At 57.5% G+C, this 23,920-nt stretch overlaps 2 protein-coding genes across 10 annotated transcripts in view; one reads left to right on the top strand and one right to left on the bottom strand.

The window, feature by feature from the left end:
- The first annotated feature begins 34 nt into the window (after positions 1-34).
- IZUMO4 (IZUMO family member 4) lies at positions 35-3,147 on the top strand. Of its 8 annotated transcripts, none has more exons than XR_009737456.1 (9): positions 35-292; positions 383-463; positions 593-664; positions 1,483-1,509; positions 1,607-1,682; positions 1,832-1,879; positions 1,964-2,022; positions 2,316-2,333; positions 2,804-2,849. XR_009737456.1 is itself a non-coding variant. In XM_061422807.1 (9 exons), the coding sequence occupies exons 1-9, from the start codon at positions 79-81 to the stop codon at positions 2,892-2,894; spliced, it is 642 nt and encodes a 213-aa protein (XP_061278791.1). In that variant the 5' UTR covers positions 35-78; the 3' UTR covers positions 2,895-2,980. The 8 variants fall into 8 exon arrangements, 7 of the variants coding, with proteins under 7 accessions (XP_061278791.1, XP_061278792.1, XP_061278793.1 ...); XM_061422807.1 differs by having other exon boundaries at positions 1,964-1,978; positions 2,804-2,980; XM_061422808.1 differs by lacking the exon at positions 1,964-2,022 and having other exon boundaries at positions 2,804-2,980.
- A 1,476-nt stretch (positions 3,148-4,623) lies between these two features.
- The window catches only part of AP3D1 (adaptor related protein complex 3 subunit delta 1), a 33,499-nt gene continuing 14,202 nt past the window's right edge, over positions 4,624-23,920 (bottom strand). For both annotated transcript variants that reach the window (XM_061422799.1, XM_061422798.1), the window contains exons 5-32: positions 23,585-23,692; positions 21,901-22,030; positions 21,330-21,469; positions 21,136-21,209; positions 20,074-20,123; positions 19,141-19,190; positions 19,002-19,050; positions 18,178-18,323; positions 17,956-18,104; positions 17,638-17,868; positions 17,266-17,497; positions 16,328-16,473; positions 15,809-15,950; positions 15,310-15,381; positions 14,701-14,776; positions 14,251-14,450; positions 13,933-14,006; positions 13,568-13,742; positions 13,167-13,223; positions 12,556-12,663; positions 12,237-12,386; positions 12,020-12,067; positions 11,681-11,870; positions 11,460-11,548; positions 11,266-11,351; positions 10,600-10,721; positions 10,418-10,497; positions 4,624-5,738 (exon numbers count right to left, since the gene is read on the bottom strand). In XM_061422799.1, coding sequence (XP_061278783.1) covers positions 5,643-5,738; positions 10,418-10,497; positions 10,600-10,721; positions 11,266-11,351; positions 11,460-11,548; positions 11,681-11,870; positions 12,020-12,067; positions 12,237-12,386; positions 12,556-12,663; positions 13,167-13,223; positions 13,568-13,742; positions 13,933-14,006; positions 14,251-14,450; positions 14,701-14,776; positions 15,310-15,381; positions 15,809-15,950; positions 16,328-16,473; positions 17,266-17,497; positions 17,638-17,868; positions 17,956-18,104; positions 18,178-18,323; positions 19,002-19,050; positions 19,141-19,190; positions 20,074-20,123; positions 21,136-21,209; positions 21,330-21,469; positions 21,901-22,030; positions 23,585-23,692 — 3,270 coding nt within the window. In that variant the 3' untranslated portion in view covers positions 4,624-5,642. The remainder of the gene's footprint in view (positions 5,739-10,417; positions 10,498-10,599; positions 10,722-11,265; positions 11,352-11,459; positions 11,549-11,680; positions 11,871-12,019; positions 12,068-12,236; positions 12,387-12,555; positions 12,664-13,166; positions 13,224-13,567; positions 13,743-13,932; positions 14,007-14,250; positions 14,451-14,700; positions 14,777-15,309; positions 15,382-15,808; positions 15,951-16,327; positions 16,474-17,265; positions 17,498-17,637; positions 17,869-17,955; positions 18,105-18,177; positions 18,324-19,001; positions 19,051-19,140; positions 19,191-20,073; positions 20,124-21,135; positions 21,210-21,329; positions 21,470-21,900; positions 22,031-23,584; positions 23,693-23,920) is intronic.

Raw genomic sequence — 23,920 nt, 5'->3', positions numbered from 1 at the left:
GTGCGCGGCGGACGAGGGAGTGGCGCGGGAGGCGCCGTCGGTTGGTCGGCGGCCGGGGGGGGCGGGCGGGGGCGGGCCATGGCCCTGCTGCTGTGCCTGGGCCTGACAGCAGCGCTGGCCCGCGGCTGCTTGCACTGCCATGGTAACTTCTCGGATAAGTTTTCCTTCTACCGCCATCACGTGAACCTCAAGTCCTGGTGGGTGGGCGACATCCCCGTGTCGGGCTCTCTGCTGAGCGACTGGAGCCAGGACACAATGAAGGAGCTGCACCTGGCCATCCCTGCGGAGATCAGTGAGTGCGGGGGTCCCGCACGGGCGGAGCCCCCGGCCCGGCCAGACCCCGGACCCAGGCAGCTCACACACCTCCTTCTCCCGCCCCCAGCCCGGGAGAAGCTGAACCAAGTGGCGAACGCCGTGTACCAGAGGATGGATCAACTGTACCAGGGAAAGATGTACTTCCCGGGTGAGGGGCCCACCGCCGCGGGCTGGAAAATGAGGCAGAGCCCAACCGCCCCCAGACATTTAAAGTCCACCCACCGCCTGAGTCTGACCGCCGAAGGCTGACAGCCCCCTCTCCTCCTCCTCTTATCAGGGTATTTCCCCAACGAGCTGCGAGCTATCTTCCGGGAGCAGGTGCACCTCATCCAGAATGCCATCATCGAAAGTGAGCAAAGGAGAGGGCTGGCGGGACAGCGGGGAAGATGCTGCCCAAGGCCTGAGGACCCAGGGCCATGGGAGTATTTCAGTCTCCTTACAGGCCAGAGTCTGGTCAGGGTGTGGCTCAGACTGCAGTAATGTGAACAGGGAGCCTGGCATGGTGCAGCCAGGTGTCAGGACTCAGAAAGGCCATGGGGGTGGGGGGGAGAAGGGCCGCTCTCTGCAGGAGTAACAGTTTCATCCAGTGGGCACCAACAGGACACCTTGATGGATAAATCCCACCTATCCCTGCCACATCCCCTGTGGGTCCCTGGAGGCCTCAGAGCTTTGCTGCCACCCTCCCATCTGGTTTGCTCCATCCCAGGCTGGGGCCAGGGACTCCCTGGTGGCTCAGTGGTAAAAAACCCACCTGCCAATGCAGGGGACACTGGTTTGATCCCTGGGTTGGGAAGAACCCCCTGGAGAAGGAAATGTCAACCCACTCCAGTATTCTTGCTTGGAGAAACCCTGGAGCCTAGCATGCTACAGTCCATGGGGTCACAAAGAGTCGGACATGACTTCGTGACTGAACGACAACAAACAATGGGAATTCCCTGGTGGTCCAGTGACTAAGACTTCGTGCTTCTAATGCAGGGGGCCCAGATTAGATTCCTGGTCACGAACTGTATCCCATATGCTGCAGCGCAGACAACAAGTCTGCGGCCCACCTAAGTGGCCAATGGACAGGGGCTAAACCTTGGGCAACCTGGGAGGCGGGGGCTGGGGAGGAACAGGGGAACAGGCCAAGCCTAATAAGGCACCATCTGTGCTCTTGCCCTACCACAGGCCGCATCGACTGTCAGCGTCACTGTGGTGAGTGAGCCTTGGTCCTGGCTGTGGGGTGCCACAGCAGCTGGGGCCTCCAAGGCTGAGGGTGAGGGGAGCCCGCAGCACCTCTGGTGTGTTGCAGGCATCTTCCAGTACGAGACTATCTCCTGCACCAACTGCACGGATTCGCACGTCGTCTGCTTTGGCTACAACTGCGAGTAGGGCTAAGGCGCGGGCAGTTGCCTGTGCTGAGGGGCCCCTGCCCACAGGGTCCCAGGGTCTCCCTGAAGGGGCCCCTCATCACCCGGATAAGGGGGAGGGGAGCCCTGCAGCTGGCCCCGGAGTGTCCACGCCCATGTTCCCACAGGTCGTCAGCGCAGTGGGAGAAAGCAGTGCAGGGCCTCCTCCAGTACATGTGAGTGGGGGCAGCTGGGCACAGGGTGAGGGGATCCTGATTGAGGCCACTTGGCCCCTGACTCCAAAATTGTTGTCATTGTAGAAATAAGTGGCACAAGTAAGTCCCCTCTACCCAAGGGCAATGTGCATGTGCCCTCACCGGTAAGTATGTGTCCAGGCAGCCACAGGAGACAAGCACCTGGCCCTGGTGTTGGGGACCGAGCCTCTACCTCCCAGGGTCTCTGAGCTCAGCTGGCACAAGGGTGCACATCCTGGTTTGCGGGTCCCCACAGACCCAGGTCCTACCCCTGCCCCAGATGGGTGGCAGGGCTGTGGTTAAGAGCTGGTGAGGGCACCCCTGGTGAATATGTGCCCCCATGGAAGGGCCTGAGGACCACAGGCACAGCCTTACCCCCAAAGCTTGGAACTAACCAGGGCCCTGTCATGTGTTTCAGAATGGACACCAATACAAGGTAAGGTCCCCCCAGGCCCATCCTCCTGGGAGCGTGGACTTTTCCAGGTCAGTGGGGGCAGACAGGGCGTCGTATGGGATGGGTGCAGCCAGGCAGGATGTCACCTAGGCAATCACATCCATGCTATCACGCCATGAATAAACATGAGCTCCCCTCCTCCTCGCCTGGAGGTACAGAACCACTCCAGACTTGTGAGTGACCCAGTTGGGGGAAGCTGCAGGGACCCGGGCGGGCTCTGCCTAAACCAGAGGTCAAAACCCCAGCACCCCCGGCCCTGCCCTGCTCCCTTCACAGACCCCATCATGAGTCTTGGGTGTGTGACCCCACTGGTGTCCAAGCCCAGCTCGAGGGTCTGTCTGGGGCCCTGCTACCTGCCCCCTTTGGGACGAGGGGCCTGGGCCCCAGCAGAGGCCCGCCGGGGAAGACGAGGCAGGGCAGGAGAAGCACTGGGGTGCCCCATCTCCTTGCAGCTTGATATCACCAAGCTTCACATGTCTGGAGCCCCCACACCTGGCCAACCTGACTCTGGAAAACGCCTCCGAGTGCCTGACGCAGCACTGAGGGCGGCCCGGCCGGCCAGACCCGTCCCGCCACGGTGCGGGGCCAGAACTCCACTGGACCGGCTTGGCCAGACCCTGTGGAACAGGCCTACTGCTGCCTGGGGGCCCCACCTGCCTTGGAGCCCTGGGCCAGGCCAGGCCGGGGCCGGGAGGAGGGGATGGGAGATAGATGACTTTGTATATAGCACAGCGTAGATGCGGGCAGGATTGCAGCCATGTGATGGAATGATTAAATATCCCTGATGTTTCTCCTCCCAGAGCTGTCCTTGTCGGGGCGGTGGGCTGGGACCCAAGCGAGGTGTGTGCCGGGTGCAGGGGGTGCTTCCCAGGGACCTGGAATGTCCAGTGGTTAAGAATCCGCCTGCCAATTGAGGGGATAACCATTATATCCCTGATCAGGGAACTAGAGCCCACAGGCCGCACGGCAACTAAGCCCACGTGCTGCAACTACTGAAGCCTGCAGGCCCTAGGGTGCATGCACCGCAACTAGAGTAGCCTGTGCACAGCAACAAAGAACCAGCACAGGAAAAGAAAAAAGTACCTGGTGGGCCGCACACAACCAGCCTTCAGGGCGATTGGCTCTTTGGATGACTCAAAGGGAGGCTGTTTGGTAAAAACCAGGGCCAGCCTTGGTGCGTCCTGGGGCTCCTGTCACATCAGCTGCACCGTGGCATCTGCTGTCACCACCATGGCCTGGCTTCTTTCTCAGATGCCCCACGTGGGCTGTGAAAGGACAGGCCCAAACTGGCTCAATCCAGGGCTCAGCTTTGGTCCAGCAGATGGGAGGGGATGGAAGCACACCATGGCAAGTCTGGCAGTTCTTGGAGTCCTGGGCTGGGCCCTTCCTGGCCTGGGTGGCTGCCAACCTCCCTACTCAGGTAAGGGGCCTCCGCTTGGGGAGGAGGTGCCTTCCAGCCAAGGTTTCACTGATGGACTGCTGGCCTCCACTTGCCCAGGAGCACTGAGGTCAGGGGGCTGGTGAGTGGAAGACTGGGGAACTCTCAGACGCCCAGGACCTGAGCTGGGCCCACACACTGTAGCAGGATGGGCCAATGACCCGGGGGCCACCCGAGGGGCCTTTGTGCAGGGCTCTGCAACTGCCCCGGTTTTGGGTTTCAGGTTACAGGTGATCTGGGCTGTCTGCTGACACAAACCTCCATCCACGTGGCATCAGTAAAGCTGTCAGGAACATAGGGAATTGAAACAGTGGCAGGGCCTCCCTTTCAGCATCTGCTCCTGCCAATCCCTGGGGCTCTGGGCCCCACACACTGTGTCCGGACCCCTGACCCTGCCCTCTTCTCATTGTGTGCTGCCAAGATTAGAAATGAGGGGTTCAACTTTAACACAACTTTCATTGGACTTAAACTTTAGTGATATTTCCACTCATCCTGCACAACTTTTACCAGAGGGGTTCCCTGGAAAGGGACAGCAGTTGCTAGGCCCCATGGAGTCCTGTGAGGGGATGGGTATCAGGTGTCTCCTTGCTGTTACCGCTGGGGCCCAGGAGCCCAGAGGACCACACCCCTCCGGAGGGGACAAGAGGTACAGGCAGAAGGGCAGGGGCGCCCTAGCTTTACAATGCAACCTGCACAAGGGTGCCCTGTGGCCCCCTCTGACCCCTAGGTGCTGCAAGACTGTCGAGAGGTCTGGCTGTATGCTGACCCCCCCCAACACTGGGGAAGAATCCCCTACTCAGGGCATACGTTGCCAAAGGCAAGAGACCCAATGGATAAATGCCTGTTTCGCAAGTTTATTGGATCATCTTGACACAAAATCATTACAGCAGCATGATATGTCTCTCCTTTACACGGGAATGTCAATAGCAAATAAATTCTTATATAACACATCATACAATTTAGAGATTCTAGAATCACTGCACAGGATTCTGTAATAGGTTACTCTACATGCTAAAGTGACAGTTTTCATCAAAAGAAGTTAAAATGTCATTGAGGACCATCATCTTTGAGGAAAGTTCAGTCTCACGGGGGTGGGCTGGGGTCCCCCCCTGCCCCTGAGGTGCATCTCAGGGGCCCAGCCACCCCCGGACCCACGTGCTTCCCAGCAAGGAAACAGGGCCAGGCCCAGGCCCTTCCACAGGTGCAGACACAGACCTGCAGAGCATCCAGTGATGACAGGAGAGCCAGAGCTGTAGCTCTCCACCACTCACCGCAACACGCAGCTGGGCACGGAGGCCAAGGCCCTGGAGCCCTGCTGGGCACTCCCCTCAGCAAACACACAGGACACGGTGGTAGAACAAACAGGATGTGATGGACGGCAGCCTGCAAGACTCTGCCCCATAGTGTGTCCTGGGGAGGAAGTGCCCCTAGGCGTGGGGTGAAGAGGAATGTCTCCCCCAAGCAGCTGGCCTGGCCTCCACCCCTAGGGCCTGCGGGCAGCAATCTGGGAACGCATGGGACTCGGACGACTTGACAGAAGCGGGACGCGCCGCTCCGTCCGGTCCCCATCCAGCCCCCGCCAGGTCCTGGCCTCGATAGCGGTCACGCTCACCCTCAGGCAGCCCCCATGGCCAAAGGCACAGTCCGCTCCAGCCAGAAGAGCCCTGGCTGGCTTGGGGACTGGCAAGGGCTGCTCGCTAGAGAGTAGAGAGAAGCAAAGTAAAAAAGATGACAAGGTAAATCAACGCAACATGAACTGCGAGGTCTACACAGTGGACGATGGTGGACTTGGTCAACGCCTGGCTGGACCCAGTGTGTGCAGCACATGGCCGCCCTCTTGTGGGAGGCGGCACTCAGCACGTGGCCAGCGTCTCCTTCATTTCCTCCAGCAGGTTGCTCAGCAGCGTGGGGTCGCTGCACTTCCCATCCACCGACACTGACTTTTCGCCCTGTGAGGGAAACAACAGCCGGCACTCAACAGATGCCACCCTCTGGACATCCTCTCCTACTTCGGGGTGCTCTGATAACCCTCTCCTATTCTGGGGTGCTTTTATAACCAAGAAGAGGGGCTCCAGGTAGGACGGAGCAGGCACACCACACCCCATATCTCCCACACCCCATGGGAGGAGCTGCAGGACCTGGAGAGGCCAGAACCGCAGGGGTTCAGGACTGATGCTCTGGCAAAGGCAGGGATCCCAGCCCCTCAGGGGCACAGGGAACAGCTGAGTGCAGCACCAGATGTCCTGCAGATGGAATCTGAGTGCCAACCTTCTCCACAGGTGTGAAGAAGGCCCACAGTCTCCAACTCAAAACTTCCAAAATCGGCACTCCAAGACCACGGAAATCTTAGCTCACGTGGAAAAGACAACCCACAAATACCCACGGAGAAGAGATGGATGTCAGAATCACCTTGAAAGGCTTTAGTGACTCCAAGAACCTCCCATCAGCAATCACATACATTCCTGAAGCAAGCAGAACACAACATCTCAGCAAAGAAAAGGAAGAAATAAAGATCAACCCAGGGAACTTCTAGACTGGAATATACCAGCTGCACACAACAGAACTTACATGACAGAAAACTCTATGACCCTGACAAGAGATTAATGGAAATGATCCAATCTGAACAGACAGTGGAAAGGAGGTGGAGATGGGTGAAGTAGCAAAGATTCACATCACTGGGACCCGAGACAGAGAAGACAGAGAAAGCAGTGCTGAAAAGGTACTTAAAATCATAGCTGAGAACTGAGTTGTGCAAAAGACAGAAATGCACAGATCAGCACATTCAACAGACTCCACACCATTAACAGAAGCTAGGTCCCTTTCCAGGGAACCCCTCTGGTAAAGGCTGTGCAGGATGAGTGGAAATAACACTAGAAAGTTTAAGTCCAGTGAAAGCACACCTGGACCCCTCATTTTTTTTTTTTCCATTAGAACTTCTTAAAGCCATTTCCCTTAAATATTTAAAGAATTTAATGGTAAGGTTTTTAAGTTATAAAATAAAAATCCCTTTTGAATTTTCTGATGTACAAAAAGAGACAGAGATGAACCATTGTGACCACAGAATCAGTTTGTTATTCTGAATATTCATGAATCCCTCATTTCTAATCTCGGCAGCACACGATGAGAAAAGGGCAGGGTCAGGGGTCCAGACACAGTGTGCAGGGCCCAGAGCCCCAGGGATTGGCAGGAGCAGATGCTGGAAGGGAGGCCCTGCTGCTGTTTCAGTTCCCTACGTTCCCGACAGCTTTACTGACGCCACGTGGATTGAGGGTTGTGTCAGCAGACAGCCCAGATCAAGGAAGTCAATACCAAGACATGTCACAAACTGCTAAAACCAAGAACAAAGGAAAACCTGAAACAGCCAGGGGGAAACAGTGCATTTTTTAGTTAAGGGAAAACATTCCTTGTTGGAAACTGAGACACCAAAAGGAAATGGCCTAGTTTTGAAGTACTGTGTGAGAAAAAAAAAGCAAAGCAAAAATTCTATACCCAGCAAAAACAGTCTTGACAAACAGTAAAACAAAGAATGATCGGATGAAGGAAACTGAGAGAACTCATACAGCCAAAAGACCTGATCTAAAGTTCTTTAGATGGAGAAAATGAGGCAGAAGACAGAGTGTAATGTGAGCAGTGAAAGCGACAGAAACGGCAGGCACGCGGGTGAGCAGACGAGGCCGTCTTGTCTCCTGAGGTCTCTGGAATCTGTAAAGCTGTAACACACTGAAGAAAAGGTGCCTTCAGTGTCTGCAGAAGCAAAACCTGAGACCACCTCCTGTATGGGGGGAGGGTCAAGGGCTAAGCAAGTGTCAGGTTCCACCTGAGCTCCAAGTAGACTGTGAACACCAAGGGTGGGGATGTAGTCCCCAGAGCTCCAGACACACAGAGACTCTGTTAACATATAAACATGGACACTGGTAACGCTCACATACGCCACAGAAGGCGAAAGCAGAAGGATGAAAGAAAAAACACAGGGAACAAACTAACTGCAAGACAAACCCCAAAATACCAGTAATACTTTAAGCACAATGCTCTGAACAATACAACTGAAAGAGACTGACAGAATGAATAAGGACACGGTATCCATGAGAAATCCTTTTCAATACAAGGATAAAGGCAGGTTTACCACAAAGGATTTGCCACATAAGCACAGACCAAATGACAGAAAGAGGGCTTCCCTGGTAGCTCAGTGGTAAAGAATCTGCCTGCCAATACAGGGGACATGGGTTCCATCCCTGGTCTGGAAAGATCCCACATGCTGTGGGGCAATCAAGCCCATGTGCCACAACTAGAGAATGGCCCATGCAGCAACAAAGACCCAGCAGTGCTATAAGTAAGTAAATAAATGTGAAGTGAAAGTCCCTCAGTCGTGTCTGATTCTGTGACCCCATGGACTGTACAGTCCATGGAATTCTCCAAGCCGGAATATTCGAGTGGGTAGACTTTCCCTTTTCCAGGGGATCTTCCCAAGAGAGGGATCAAACCTAGGTCTCCCACATTGCAGGAGGATTCTTTACCAGCTCAGCTGCAAGGGAAGCCCAAGAATACTGGAATGTAGGTAAGCCTATCCCTTTTTCCAGGAGATCTTCCCAACCCAGGAATCCAACCGGGATCTCCTATACATTGCAGGCAGATTCTTTCCAATTGACCTATCAGGGAAGCCCAAGTAAATAAATAAATGTTATTAAAACACACACACACACACACACACACGCATAGAATGGCTGTACTGACACCGAACAAAGTGGACTTCAGAGCAAAGACACAGCCAGCACAGGACAGAGACGAACACACCAACTAGTGAGGGGATCCACTCGCCCAGACTCATGATTCTAATGGTCCACAGTCGTAACGGACCATTAATAGACCATTAATGGACCATTCTAATGGTCCACAGCTGACCACCACTGGCTTCATGTTCCTTGCTCACTCATGGAGGACTGGCATAGAGAAAATATGCAAGGATCCAGAAGAATCAAAAACACAGTCAACCAGCAGGATCTGGGTGACATACGTATCGCAGGAACACTTACAGAACAGCTGTCCACGCGGACCATACCCAGGACAGAGCTCCAGTCTCAGCACCTTTCGGAGGCCTGAGAGGTCACACCAGAAACCAAGGCCAGGAAGCAACAGGGAACTCTCCCAATGCTTAGAAATAAGTCCACAGGTCAGTGAGGAGGTAGTGATAGAAATTAGGAAATATTTGGAACTGTATACACATGAAAATGAATCACAAAAACCTGTGGGGTTCAGCTAAAGAAGTATGTAGAGAAAAGTTCCTAACTTAATTAAAGACTTTATTAGAAGAGACAGGCCTGTTGGAAAGGTCTAAGTTTTCACCTTATATATTTGTAAAAGAGCAAAATAAACCCAAAGCAAGCAGAAATAAGGAGATATGCAGCAATATTCAGTAAAATTAATTATTTTTTTTGGCTACACCTCATTGCTTGTGGGGACTTCCCAAGTGGCTCAGTGGTCAAGAACCCACCTGCCAAAGCAGGAGACACAGGAGACCTGAGTTCAATCCCTGGATCAGGAAGATCCCCTGGAGAAGGAAATGGCAACTCACTCCAGCATTCTTGCCTGGAGAATCCCAGGGACAGAGGAGCCTCATGGGCTGCAGCCCAGGGGGTTGCAAAGAGCAGAACACAACTGATCACATATGCATTGAATTGCCATTGCTTGTGGGATCTGTTTCCCAACCAGGAATCAAACCCAAGTCCCTGGCAGTGGAAGTGCAGAGTTCTAACCATTGGACCTCCAAGGAATTCCCCAACCCTTCAAAAAAATTGGTTACTAAATTGATCTTTCAAAATGGATAAATAAGCCTTCTGGCCAAGATAACCAAGAAAAAGGAGAGGAGACAATTACCAATATCAGGAATGAAAGCTTATCACCACTGATCCCTCAGATACTAAAAGGAAAAGAAAAGAACCAGATGACTTGATCCACTATCACCTCCATAATCCAGATGAAACCAACCACTTCTTTGAAGACTACAAACTACTGAAACTCACACAGTAAGAAACAGACAAAGCAAGGAACCCTAAAAGCACCAAAGAAAGAAACTGAGGATTTCCCTGGTGGTCCAGTGGATAAGGATCCACCTGCCAATACAGAGAACACAGATTCCATCCCTGGTCTGGGAAGATCCCACATGCTGAGGGGCAACTAAGCCCCTGTGCCTAGAGTCCGTGCTCCTCAACAAGAGAAGCCGTGCAATGAGAAGCCCTAGAGAGCAGCCCCTGCTCACTGCAACTAGAGAAAGCCTGCAGCAACAAAGACCTGGAGCGACCAAAAACAAATTTTTAAAAAAGAATAAAGCAGTTATGAAAAAAAAAGAAACTGAACTTGTAGATAAAAACTTTTCAGAAAAGAACTCTCCACACCCAGATGCTTTCCTTGAATTCTACAATAATATGCCAGAAGAAACACAATGACTTAAACATGACCTCTTCCAGGAGATACGAGAGGAGGGAGTGGGCCAGGCGGAGGAAAGGCCGACACTGCTCAGGAGCACAGGGTCAGAGCTTTCAGCAAAATCATCTCAGACTGAGCTCAGAGCAGAGCAGTTGCACTGGAGGACAGTGTTGAGGCTGGGCAGGCCCGCCAGACCCTGAGGGCTCACCTTCTTCACCAGGAGGCAGACGTGGTGGCCCTGGATGGAGCGGCTGTACATGGAGGCACAGGAGTCCACTCGCTCCACAACTGCAATAGAGGGCGGTGTGAGGCCGGGCCAGCCCCAGGCAGTGGGGGAGCCCCATGTGCGGGAAGAAGGCCAAGCAATCTATTAGCTATGTCCAGTCTTACCAGAAAAACGGTGATGAAAACAGATCTTTGCCAGGAGGTTATGGAAGGACATACTAATGCCATCCACCTTGATCGAGCTCATGCTCAGGTCCCCAGACTCCAGCAACTTGGCAAAGGCATCGCTGTGGGAAGGACAGAGAGAAGGTGGCAACAGGGGCCTTGCCCGGGGATGGCCTCCTCTGAGGGCCTGTGGCTCAGGGTCTCCACTGGTCCTGTAAGAAGTCAACACCTCAACAGTGTCCCCAAAGCCCGTAAGTTTCAGCCCTGACACCCAGGCTGTGGGAATGTGACTGGGTTTGGTGACAGGACCCCAATGCCATGTAATAGGGGTCCTGGTGTGAACAGGAGATCAGGACGCAGACGTGCGAGAAGGAGGAGCGTGTGTGTCCACGGGGAGGGCAGCCATCTGCATGCCACTGCACAAGGCCTCAGGAGGACCCAGCCCTGCCCATATTCTGAGTCTGGAGTCCAGTGTCTGGTCCAGGGAGGGATGCCAGGCCTGTTGTTCAGGCTGCTGGGGATGTGCTGAGCCTGAGGTGCCTGAGCCGGTCACCTGACACTCCGCCCACATCCTCTCCTCAGGTCAGAGAGCGTTGTAGAGATGACTGTCTGGAGCCCCCATGGCAGGAAAGCGGGGAGCTGGGGGCAGGAGGGAAGGCAGCGCACCTGTAGCACGGTGTGGTGACCAGGTACGAGGTGCAGGTGAAGTGCAGTTTGAAGTCAAGCTTCTCGTGGGTGGAGCCTTCGTCGTTCTGTGGGGCAGAGTGGGTGCAGGGTGAGGGGGCGCAGGGCGAGGGGGCGCAGGGCAGAGCCTTTGAGCTCGGGTGCATAACTGACCCTCGGGGCACCCACCCCCGTACCTTGGCGATGAAAGACAGTGTCCCCTTGAGCTTCTGGGCCATGACGATGCTCTGAATGGTGAACACAAACTGGGCCTCGTTGGAAATACCTGGTGCGGGCAAGACATGGGCCTGAGGAGTGGTGCAGGATGGCGTCACCTGGGCAGGCGGCAGGGAGTTAAGGCTGCCCAGGGTCTGTTCCCAGCACTGCTGTCCTGGGCCGCTGAGCCAGGCTCACTCACCAGGGGGCAGCTGGAAAGGCACGGGGACACCGTCGTGGACCGAGGAGCCCTCGGGCCGGGCCAGCCGGGCATTGAGCGAGTCCAGCACATTGAGCTCCATGCTCTTGAGAAAGCTGTCGCTCTGGTTCTCCAGGACCACAGAGACTGTGACCTGGCTGTCCTTCTGTAGGCTGCCCTGTACATCGTACGTCTGTAGAGCAGAACCCAGGGTCAGTGGTGCAGGGGAGCCACTTGGGACCCCATGCCTAGAGAGTGTGGGCACCCCCTCATGTCCAGAGAAAGGAGCCCTGAGCCTCAAGCACTCTTGGCCCCACCTCCTGAAAGCCAAGTTTCGCATACCATCTTGATATAAGAATTTTCAGCCAGAAGAATGTAGCTGGACATGGGCTGTGGACAAAAGAGAAACATGTCAGCTCCGGGCAGTGAGGACCTGGGAGTGACGGTGAGGGCTGCTGGGGGCACCCCCTCAGGAAACATCAGGAGCGTGAGAACGGGGGACAGGGAGACCCCACGTCCCAGAGGCTCCCAGCACCGGCTAGGTTGGGAGGACCCTCACCGGCAGGGGCTCCTCTTCGAGTGTGCCGTTCTCCACGGGCTCAGCAGCCTCCTCATCCGCTGGTGGCACCTTCTTCTTGGACTTCCTCTTGTCCTTGGGCCGCTCCTCCTTGTCTTTCTTGTGTTTCTTCTTCTTGTGCTTGGAGGGTTTCTGGAGCGGGAACAGGCTTGAGTCAGCCCTGCACTCCTCTGACGAGCCACAGCCCAACAGCGCTGCATGATTAGGACCCAGGGAGCTTGGCAACAGGAGACTGCTGTTAGGAGCCCTAGCAAGTGCGGGAGCGCCGCCCCCAGCCCAACCCCCGCACACGCGTCCCCACCTTCTCCAGGTCCTGCTCCCTGTCCTCTTCGGCATCCTGTTCCTCTCCCCGGGGCTCCTCCTGCCCCTCCTTCAGGACAGTGACTGTGGTGTTCACCTCCAGCTCTTCCTATGGGGGGCCAGGCCGGGGTTGGTGACAGGGGGTTTCAAAGGCAGCCGGGGCCCAGGATGGGGAGTCCTGCGCCCCCTGACCTGCCTTGCCCTGGAACACCCTGCACTGATGAGCCTCCCTCCTGACGATGTGTGGCTTCCCCCCAAAGTGCTGGTGGCCAGCAGACAGGAGAGGAGGCCTGGCATGAGGGTCGGCTAGCACTGATCCAGAAGACCCCAGAGCCACCAGGCCCCAGATACAGACACGAAACTGCTGCCCAAGGCTGCTGCCTGGCTCTGAGACAAGGGCCCGCCCCGAAACCATTGCCTGCACAAGACCCTGAGCATGGGACTGACCCAGCCCAGACCTGGCTGGTCTGCCTGAGGATCACCCCACATCCTTCTGCCCCCAGTGAGGGGGGCCCCCTAATGCCTCTAAGACGTAGCTCTCCAAAGCTGAAAAGCACGGGTGTCCAGCTGAGGAGCACTCGCGGTCAGCACAAGTCACAACCAGGCTCTTACCAGGGCTGGTGTGGCAGCAGGCGGCGTAGTAGACAACCAGAAGTCCAAGTCCTCACCCTGAAACCACAGGAACACAGACCTTGAGCTGGAGCAGCTGGACGGGCCCTGAGAAGGCATGGCTGCCCTGACAAGCACAGGACACTATGCCCCATAGGACCTGAGTGTGCTGGGAGCCAGTGGTGCGTCCGGCTCTCTTGCCATGGGTCCAGGCACCTACCGGGACCACACATCCAGGCAAAGCCGTGTTGCTCTGGAGTGAAGTAACACACCGTGTGTGTGGTAGCTCTGCCGAACCGTCCCTCCACGTGCAGGACACGCACACCATGGGAGAGGGGAGGCTGACAGCCCAGAACATCCCTGCCCCACCCCGTCTGATAAGACAAGTAAGCCTGGCCTCTCACCTTCTCCACCTCCTTCTTCTTCTTCTCCCGCTCCTTCTCCTTGTGCTTCTTCTCCTTCTTCTTGGGTTTCTTGCTCTTCTTCTCCACAAGGGGGACATCCTCTTTCTCAGGGGACTTGGAGGTCTCAGCGTTTCTGTGTTTCTGGACAGGCAGCTTCTCACTATCAGCTAGGGGCCTGGGGGTGGTCACAGGATGAGTGGCCTAGGATGAGGCCTGGAGGCAAGTAGTCCACTCTGCTGCCGGGACCCTTACCCCAGGCCATGCTGAGCAGTCAAGAGAGGACAGAGGGAGGGACCAGGACGTGGGGAACCCAGGCCACGTCCAGCCCTATGGGCAGCTGCCCTGGCCTCACTCCCAGCACTTACTTATCCAGGTCGATGTCCAGGGCCCTGTAAGGGTCATTGGGATCTTTGTCGTCCTCGTCACTGGGCAGGGCGTTCTGAGGGACAACAGAAATGCTGTGTCTGGATCAACCCACCCTCCCCACAACCCCACCGGGCCCCACCTCCCTTCTCAGAAACAAATCAGCAGGTCCACACCCATGAGAGCATCCGATCTGGGGCCTGGTGCTCAGCATGGGCGGGGGATCAGGACAGTTAATGGAACAGAAGTGCAGGAGGTGCTCACAGCTCACAGGGCAGAGCTGACCAGGGCCCGGGGGCGGGGCAGGGTGAGCAGCTGACCTCAGGCATCTCCTCGGTGACGATGTCCACGCGCTGGGCAGGTGCGATGTCCTCGTCGCTCTCCGTGTGCAGCGAGCTGTGACGCCGCGTGCCCCGGCGCTCGCGCTCGCGCTTCTTCTTCTTCCGCTTATCCTTCTCCAGCCGCTGCCGGTGCCGCCTCTCCTCCTCCAGCTTCACATACTGGTCCGATAGGGGCATCCCTGTTGGGACGTGGGTGCTTAGCCCACAGCCTGAGAGCAGAGCCATGCCCTGCCCCCACCCGGGGGGGCACTGCCCTGACCACTGGGACGCAGACAGGGGGCCCAGGGCTGTGTGGGGATGGACCTAGGGACCTGTGTACACGCCCCCTGCTGGCAGAGGGATGGGGGGGAGGATGCTGGTTGGACAGAACCAGAGCTGGGGCAGGTCTGAAGCTGGTCTGCAACACCCTCACCCCACGAAGACACTTGCCTGGCACCTTCAAGGGCACCGAGAGGTCGATCTGCACCACGGGGATGTGCTCCACGCCTGGCGCATCCTGATACCTCTGTGGGGAGACAGCAAGGCTGGTCACCACGCAGGGCAGAGGGCCCAGCATGACGCTGAAGCTGCAGAGCAGGACTCATGGAGAGGGGCGGGGCTGACAGTGTGGGGAGTACAGGACGGGTACAAGACTTGTCCGTTTTTGCATTTGTATCTTTTTTCAAGTTGAAAGTCACACTTATTTGGAAACACAGAAACACAGGGCTTCCTGCTTCTGGAAAGCGGGCATCAGCAAGCCTGACACACGTGGAGCCATGTTTCCCTGGGGGAGCCCAAGGCGGCCGACGCGTCTGCTGGCTGGAGGAAGACAGATGGTGGCAGTGGCGCCTGCAAAAACCCCATGTCCCTCGTGCTCACTCGCTTCCCGCTAAGGCAGAGGAGCCTGACCTCAACCATGCAGAACTTGCTCCCCGCCTGTTGCTACTGGGGGCCTCTTGTGGTCCTGCCCCTGGACCTGCTGACAGCCTCACACGGCCCAGGGATAGAGAGCAGATGGGGCCCTGGCCCATTCCTCCAGGACAAGGAGTCCAGCCTCACCTTCTGGGGGGATGGGGAACTCTTGATGTAGAACGGGTTGTTGGCCTGCTCTTGCCTGCGGGCCTCTCGGCGCTGCGGGACAGGATTCAGTGAGCACATCAGTGGGTGTGCAGAGTACTCACCCTGCACCCTCCCAGACCACCTGCACAAGCCAGGCCTAGGAGGCTGGACCCCTCACCACTTTTCACCGTTGGCCTTAGGCCAACAGAGAGGGAAGCCAGCGTGGGGAGGGGTGGAGAGGGGTGGCCAGTGGGACCACCCAGGAGCTCCATGGCTGGGGCAGGGGGATGGCCCCTGCAGGGGACGAGCAGAGCAGGGAACGAGGCACATCTCATACCCAAGTCCGCATGTCATCCCCAGGCCCCACACCCAAAAGGGCAATGGCAGGACCCACGTTTCTCCCTGGGGAGCTCTGGCCCAAGAGAACAAGTCCACCCAAGGTCCCAAGGTCCGCCTGGAGGGGCATGGGCCACAGGCCAGAGCGACCGCCCTGCCTCACCCGGGCCAGCTCCTGCTCGTCTGCCTCAGGCGCCCGTGGCTTGGTGTGTCGCTGCTCCTCGTCCTGGAACATGGCCTTGGGCTTCTCATCCTCAGACTCGCTGTCCGAGAGTGGCTCGTTAATCCAGGCATCCAGGTCCAGGCTGTGGGACACAGGGGTCACATGGCGGCTCTGGCTTGCAGGCCCGGCCCTGGACACTGCTGTCCCCTTGGAGACCAGGACATGAAGGCCAGGCAGCGGCCGTGGGCACAGAGGACAGACCAAGGACGGCGGAGCTTGGCTGCCCCCAAGGTTGACAGGCAAGGACTGCCCACTTACCTTCTCAGGGACGGCGCCAGGGTGGGGACAGCAGGGACCCAGAGAACCAGCCAAGTGCCCTGCACAGTCTGTGTGAGGAGGAGTTGGTCTCCTGACCTCAGAGAACGTCCTTCCGTTCCCTCCACCACTCCTGGCTGGACAGAAGCCTGGGGGGGCCCTCATGCCACCTGGCTCCAGGTCCTCTGATGGCCGCACACTTACCCTTCGGGGACTGGAACCTTTTTCTGTGCCTTGGGAGCCACCGGGTTCAGCTCCCCAGCAAAGAGGGCGCTCACTTCCTCTGCCACTGGCACGTCCTTGGCCTGAAGCTTCTGTACATGCTTGACCAGCTGCAAGATGCAGGATGCCTGCGGGGGCCCCAGAGGAGTCAGAAGGGGGCCCCGAAGGACCAGCCCTGAAGGCTACTCAGCCCTTATAGGGCAAAGCACACACAAACAGACACCTAGCTGCTCCTGACTAGAGCCTGGCTGAGAATGTCTGGAAGGCTCTATGAGGAGCCACTTGGCCATGGGGCCTAGCCAGAAAAACATAGACCAGTTGCCATCTCCTTCAGAAAAAGTCAGTGACAGAAACTGGGTTCTGAGCAAGATGAAGGGTTATGGGGCTGAAAGAATGCCACCCTATTGGGCAATCGCTCCAAGAACATAGCCCCTGACCTCTGGGAGGCACCAGGGTGCCTTCTCTCAGCACCAGGGATGGGACCACAGCCAACCCAGGCTCGCGGCCCTTAGCCAACAAACAGACAAGCTCATGTCCAACACTTGACCACGACTGCAGAGACCACTGGGGCTTGCATCACCACAGGGTTCATGAAAGAGGCTGCCGGGCCACCAGTGCCCAGCTGCCACCCCAAGTTCTCGTGCATCAGCTCTCCTCCACCCTCCCTGTCGGCACCCACCAGGATCTGCGGGTACCTTTGCTGCACCTCCCTCGGGCTGACCACTTACCTTCCACGGTCTCCCACCCCCTCACCACCTCCCATCCCCACTGCTCCTCGCCAGGCTCCTCCTATGGGACCACCTGGGGCCTCCCCAGCACAGGGGCTCCAAACTGGCCAGTCCTGCCCCTGGCCAAGAGTGGGGAACCACAAAAAGGCCCACCCCTGAACTGCCCTCAGGTGGACGAGCCACTGCGCTCACCCGCTCCTGGACCTCCAGGTCCGCACTCTGCACGAACTGTGGCAGCCGCTCCACCAGGAGCTGGGTGACCTCCTGGGCTGCGGACGTATCTGCCGCCTGCTCCTTTTGCTGCAAGATGGCCGCATACAGCTTGACCACGTTCTGCACGTACACCGCCTGGATGTGTCCCGGCAGTGTGGTAACCTTGGGCCGCAGCATGGCCTCCAGTGTCTGCTGGGGCTCCTGCAGGTGTCTGGGGGATGGGAGGGTTGGTGAGTGGCCACCCCAACAGCTCCGTGTCCCAGGCTCCTGCCACCCCCTGTGATCCCCCACCTGGCACTGAGGCTCAGGGAGGGGACCTGGAGGAAGAGACCACGGCCATCCTCCACTCACTCGGAGAATTCCCCGCAAATCCAGGCAGCCGCGTAGAGCACCTCGCAGATGCCGCTGCGCTGAGGGCTGCTGGCCACCAGGTGGGCACTGTCAAGCAGCGCGGACATCTGTGCCACGGCGAACCTGCGGATGGCCTTCACGCGGATGGCCACGTCCAGCATCTGTGCGGCAATAAGGTGGCCGTGGCGGGTGCCCTCCAGCCGCGTCAGCTCCACGAGGATGCTGATGTACCTGCGGGACAGGGTCTGTGAAGGGCCCCGCCAGCCTTAGCACCACACTGCTGCCCTGCCCCCGGCCCCACGGGCCCACAGGCCGCACCACTCAAAGTTGGTGATGTGCTGATAGTTGGACTGGCTGCAAATGTCGATGATCTTGGTGAGCAGCTCGTCACGGTAGGTCGTGCCCTCGGCCTTGTCCACGTGGGTCATCAGCTTCTTGACGATCTCCATCAGGTTTTTCTTGGACACCTGGGGGACGGCGACAGTGAGGGAGGGGCCAGGCCAGCAGGGGGGCAATGTGGGCGGCAGGGCAGGCACGCACCATTCCGTACAGGAGGTCGAGGGCCCGAAGGCGGATGGACTCATCCTTGTCGTCCAGGCACTGCAGCACGAGGTCCTTGTGTGCCTGCACAGACTTGGGGTGCGTCCTCAGGATCTTGGACATGGCCAGGAGCCCCAGGTACTTCACTGTGGAGACAGTGGGTAGCCGTCACACTTGCACGAGGTTCGGGGGCGAGGCCAGGCTGCAGCGACACCCCAACCACCTGGGCACTGTCGGCCACGTCTCCCAGGCACCAGGCTCCCCTCACTGCCAACCTCTAGCACCCCAAACACACAACTGTCTATGCCAGGGGCAGCCAACTGGGCCACAGGTCAGGTCCAGCCACGGCCCGTATCCACAGCAGCATCACTGGCATGTGACATGCCTGCCAACACCCGCCAGGCAGCTTCTATGCTACCCCGGTAGAGACCACACGACCTGCAGAGTTGACCTGAGTTACTCCCTGGCCCTTCCCAGGAAGAATTCAGTGACCTCTGCTCAAAACCAACAGATCTGGAGCGCCACCAGGAATGCCTGTCTGGTTAACCTCCAAGGAGACTGCAGGCCCATGGGGAGGTCCCTCAAAGCCCGGCCTGCTCCTCCCGAGCCTTGGCGCGCCCTTGGCCTCTCCCCTGTGCTGCCATAGCCTCCCCACCCCTCCCTGCAGTCAGGTCCTGCCTCCCCATGGATGCAGGCACAGGGCTGAGTTCAAAGACACTTTCAATGGGCAAAGGGCTGAGCCACACACCGAGACGCCAGCCCACTGTGTACGTGTGTAGTGGCACCCCCAGGCCCTGCAGAGCCTGGAGGGATGAGCAACTCACAGTTCTGATCGGAATCTTCTATCAATATCCTCAATTTCTGAACGCAGAGCTGCAAAGAGGAGAATAATACTGGTCACGTCTATGCCCACATGGAGTTGTGACTTGGAGCCAGGAGGAGAGCCCGGGTCCTGGGACATACCTGGATGCTGGCGCTGTGGTTGGGCATGCCGGATGACAGGGAGATGAGCACTGAAACAGACCACTGGGTAAGGGCCCACGTGATTGGCCCGGGGAGCAGACCACAGCGCCCGGGGACCCGAGGCCCGGTGGGGGCAGGTCCATGGGCCACCCTGCCTGAGACCTGCTGACTGCGATGTGCGATGGAGCAGGCTATCTTCTATCTGCATCCTCACTCCCTCTGCCCATGGCCAGGCCCAGGGCCATCTGCGATCCCGCCCCACCTCAGTCCTCCCTGTGGACCTTCCCACACAAAGGGGCCACTCTCCAGCCAGCTTCCCCTGCTCCCAAGTCCCATGCTCGCCCTCCCTCTCCGTGACCGTCGCTGATCCTTGGTGATACTCATGGCCCATGCAGTGGTCATGAGCGTAGGCCCAGGGCCAGGTTCCTGAGCCTCACTGAACTTATAGCTGCCCGTGGGTCTCTGAGGAGCAGTCCAAGCTCTGGGCAGGGATAGCCAATGAGACACTGAATCCTCCAGCCACCACCTCCCTCTGCCCGCCTATAGGAAACAGGGCTGCAGGGACAAGTGACCCACAGCTAACGGGCTCTAGCAGAGTTGTGTGGGAAGGGCATGCAGGTGCCCTCCAAGGACCCTCCTGGCTGCAGCTCCTATACAGGACACCACATGGGAAGCAGCCTGAGGCCTGCTCCAGAATGCTCAGGAAGAGAGTCTCGCTGGTGGGGGTGCAGCGTTTATCACTGGAGCCTCAGGCGGCAGAGGTTCTGGCCACAGCAGTGTCCAGTTGCTGACAGGTCCACAGGGCCAGGCCAGGCAGCTTCCCAGGTGGGAACCTCAACTCCAGGGGTGTCTGCATCTGCTGGTGAGGTCCTGGGACCAGCCCCCTAGCCGGCGACAGCACCCTGATCCAGAGCGGGTCACCCCAGCACTCACCTGCGATGACGGTGTTGACACACTCGTAAAGAAGGGACATGGCAGACGTGCTGGAGACGGAAACAAGAGGAACCGGGAAGACGGAGGCTTCCTGCCTCCTGTTCACCCCAACAAGATCCCCAGGGAACTGCCTCAGGGAAAACACCGAGCCCAAGGACTCATCTTCTGATTCTGTGAACCCCATGAAAAGAAGCCAAGTTCCCCAAAGGCCCCTCTCTAGCAGCTCAGACCCCACCAGCTGGTTTCACTGTGACAGGGAGGTGGCCTGACCTGGCAGGAGGAACACAGAATCGCAACCCACCCTACCCCCTAGGGTATCCAAGGGTCACTCAGGCACCAGGCGTGTCCATTCCACGCTGATATTCTCCCAGTGATGCTTTAGTTCAAACCCACAAAGGTCAAGAGAACGGGCCACCAGAGTCGGGCCACGAAATAGGTCTTGAGACCGAAGGCCTCACATGAATGCTTTGAAAACCATGGCTACTTCATAATGACTGCTGATTTGTTTCAAACAACAACGGGGGGTTCCCTGGTGGTCCAGTGGTTGAGACTTCACGCTCCCATTACAGGGGGCCCAGGTTCGATCCCTGGTAGGGGAACGAGATCCTGTATGCTGGAACAGTTCCATGTGAACAAGAGTTCACATTCTGCAACTAAAGACTCTGAGTGCCACAACTAACACCCGTCACAGTCAAATAAACATACAAATAAAAGCAAAGCCAACAGTGTCCTGAGCCATTGGCCACCTCCCAGGGGATCCCAGGAGCACGATCTCCTGGCACTCGGAAGCTCCATCCCCACGATTCAACCACAGGTACCCCGTTTCCTACAACGTTCTACAACTGGGTGGGGACACAATCACCTCAGGCTATTCAACTCGACCAGTGAGCACCCCTGTGCACCAGAGCTGAGCAGGACAGCTCTCCCCAATGACCTAATTGTGGCTGTTTGCAGACTGGGGAAGGGAGCACTGAAGGACATGGCTCCAGGCTATGGCAGGCCTGCTCGCCACACTCCCCCATCCCTCCTGGGGGCGCCCTCCCACACCGGCCCCAGGCCTACCTGTGGATCAGGTTGGTGAGAGGCTCAATCAGCTTCTTGCCCAACCTTGGCTCCAAGGGGGTCAGAGCACCAAACTAGGGGATGAAGAGGCTGGTGGTCACCCATAGCAGGGATGGGACAGTGGCCTGGGGCCCTCACCAAGGACACCCAGAGGCCCTCTGGCAGTGGGTGGGGCAGGCCAGGAGAACACCTACCAGTTTAATAATCTTAATGAGGACCCAGTTGTTGGTGGAAGAGGTCATGAGCTTGAAAAAGAGCGGGGCAAGGGAAAGGTAGTTCTTGGGGTTGCGTCTGGCCAGCTCGCAGATGACGTTGACTGCTGCCGACTGGACTCCTGAGAAGGGAGGGCCCCCATCAGTAACACGGTGTCCTCTGAGGCAGGCAGCCACGCACTGTGGCCTATAGGCACGGCTCCCCCCAACCTGTACCTCGAGGGGTGTCCCCAGAGGGTCAGTCACTCAAGGTTCAGGACACCCATCCCACAAAACAACATCCCCAAGGAGCAAATGCAGGGTCTTCCAGCCCAGAAGCAACGCCACCCCAGGAGGAATGAACACCAACAGCACCCAGGGCTTGGTTTCTAAATCCCACACCAAAAACACAGAAACAGGGTGGTCTGGAGAAGGGCAGACTCCAGGTTGGTGGGAAAGTAGAGGAGGTGCCCTGGGAGGAGGGTCGAGGACAGGGTCCCAAGACTTAGCACCCCTCCACAGGCCCTCAGATACACGAGCCCCACAGGGCCCTTTCTAACTCAAATCAACATACCAGGGTCGGGATCCTCCAGCTTCTCCTTCAGGCGGGGGAAGGCGGGGCGCAGGGATTCAGGGTACTTCAGGAACACCTTGTACATGATCAGCACCGCCTTCTTCCGGATATACGGCTTGGTGTGTGACATCTGTGGGGCAGACGGCATAGGTCTCCCTGCTGACACCCCTGTGCCCCACACCACTCACCTCCTTATCTCACCTTCTACTGCTGGCTCACCTCCTGCTCACCTCCCACTACCTTGTCTCACTCCCAGCCCCCACTCCCTGCTCCTCCCCCACCCCCTCACCTCCACTCCTTCCTGTGTTCATCTCCCACACCTGCCCGCATCTCATCTCTATCACCTGAAGGAAAACCCTCTCTCCAACTTAACTGGCTCCTGGTCTCTGAGCCCTGTCTGCACATATACTCCACTGCCCCCCTCCCCACCAAGCCCAGGACCACACAACAGGGTCTTAGAATCAAAACCTGCCTGAGTCCACGACCCCAGCCTGCCCTCAGGAGGCCAAGGTCCGCTTCCACTGTCAGCCCTGGCCATGAGCTCCTCTGGTTGCCGAGGCCTGTCCCCAGGGCAGGATGCTGCTCTGCACCCCAACATGGGACCCCAGAGCTCCTGCCCTGCTTTCAGGACTGTGCTCTGGCCACGAGGGCCTCTTGTCTGTAGGTGGGCACACTCCTCATCTGTTGGGGCCCTGGGAACCTGGCCTGAGAAAGCTGCCCTGACCTCCAGACCCAGCACCAAGACAAATCCCTATCGCCCTCCCGTGGGCGTGACCACCTTCACCTGAATGGGTCCTCACACCTCCTGAAGAGGGCCAGAGGCTCAGTACTGTTGGCTTTGTCAGCCAGGGTCTCTGTACAGAGTCTGCCCTGGCCGCTGGGAAGCCCAGGGACACGGTGTGGACAAAGGGGCGGGAGCGTGCGTGGTCACATCATTTACAAGAGGCCCCGGACCTAGAACAACCTTCAAGACTGCAAACCAAGACTGGAGCACCCACACAGCAAACAGACTACGTCTGCACAGAACCCTCATGGGAGGGACGCACAGCCCTCGCACATGCTGTGACATGGTCAGATGGGGAGCCTCCCAATCATAGAGAATGAGGCGTTGGCGACCCTCTCAGGGCCATGAGGTCTTTGTTCTTTGTGTTTTTTTTTAGAGTCAATTCCAGTTTCATTTTTCTTTCTTTCTTAAATTAATTTTTACTAGAGTCAAAGGCTGTGATTTCTAAGAACACATCCACATTTCACAATAAGGTTCCTGCCCACCCTAGAGATCAAAGCTGGCTGGGAATTCTGCTTTTCAAATGAACAGAGCCGCTAGACATCAGACTGCACCCAAATGAAGATAAAAGGTGTCCTGGACAGAGACCACCTGACCGTGCTGCCCGCTGAGACCACTACCACTGCCACTCATGCCTCAGTAAGAACACAGCTGATGGGTCAAGCACCCACCATCACCCCCAGCCAGACCTCGCCCTTCCTGACAGGACCATTCCAGGGGAGGTGAGGTCAAAGTTGGGCCCATCAGGTGATGGAGGGAGAGATGTGACTAGGTGTCCCAGCTCACCCCAGGAACCCAGGCCGTTTCCACCCGCCCGAGTGCCCTCAGCATGACTTTACAACCAGGTTATCCCAGCACACGAGGCAGCAAAGGCAAGGGGAGGCCCACTCCCAGACTCACCAGTGTCATGATGTCGTTGGCCAGGTCTCTGGCAAGATCTGGGGTAACAAAACAGGATAGGCCAGTCAGCGCAACGCCAGTGTCATACTGGCTGGGGCTGCTCAGGTCCTGGAAAGGGAATGTAAGGGTCAGAGGTGGGCGCCAACCACACCTTGCTGGGCCCCAGCTGTGTCTGCCAGCCCTGCCCTGGGTCTGGAGACGTGTGGGACAAGGATTCATGAGGAGCAGCCAGTTCCGTTCTGTCACCAAGAAGAGCTGGGATGGCTCTGGGGGGACGGAGGCGAGGGCTGCCCCTCGCTCCAGGTGTGTAACATGGCAAAGCTGCAGAACCCAGGG

Source organism: Bos javanicus, chromosome 7, assembly GCF_032452875.1.
Source record: "Bos javanicus breed banteng chromosome 7, ARS-OSU_banteng_1.0, whole genome shotgun sequence".
Taxonomy (NCBI): Eukaryota; Metazoa; Chordata; class Mammalia; order Artiodactyla; family Bovidae; genus Bos; species Bos javanicus.
Note: the sequence above shows the minus strand (reverse complement) of the source record. Positions and strands in the feature narration are given on the sequence as shown.

Excerpts from the sequence above, each read along its gene's own strand:
- IZUMO4 (XM_061422805.1), top strand. The coding sequence starts at position 79 with ATGGCCCTGCTGCTGTGCCTGGGCCTGACAGCAGCGCTGGCCCGCGGC. Across the intron at positions 464-592 it reads GGGAAAGATGTACTTCCCGG|GGTATTTCCCCAACGAGCTG; the intron begins GTGAGGGGCCCA and ends TCCTCTTATCAG. Across the intron at positions 1,683-1,831 it reads TGCTTTGGCTACAACTGCGA|GTCGTCAGCGCAGTGGGAGA; the intron begins GTAGGGCTAAGG and ends ATGTTCCCACAG.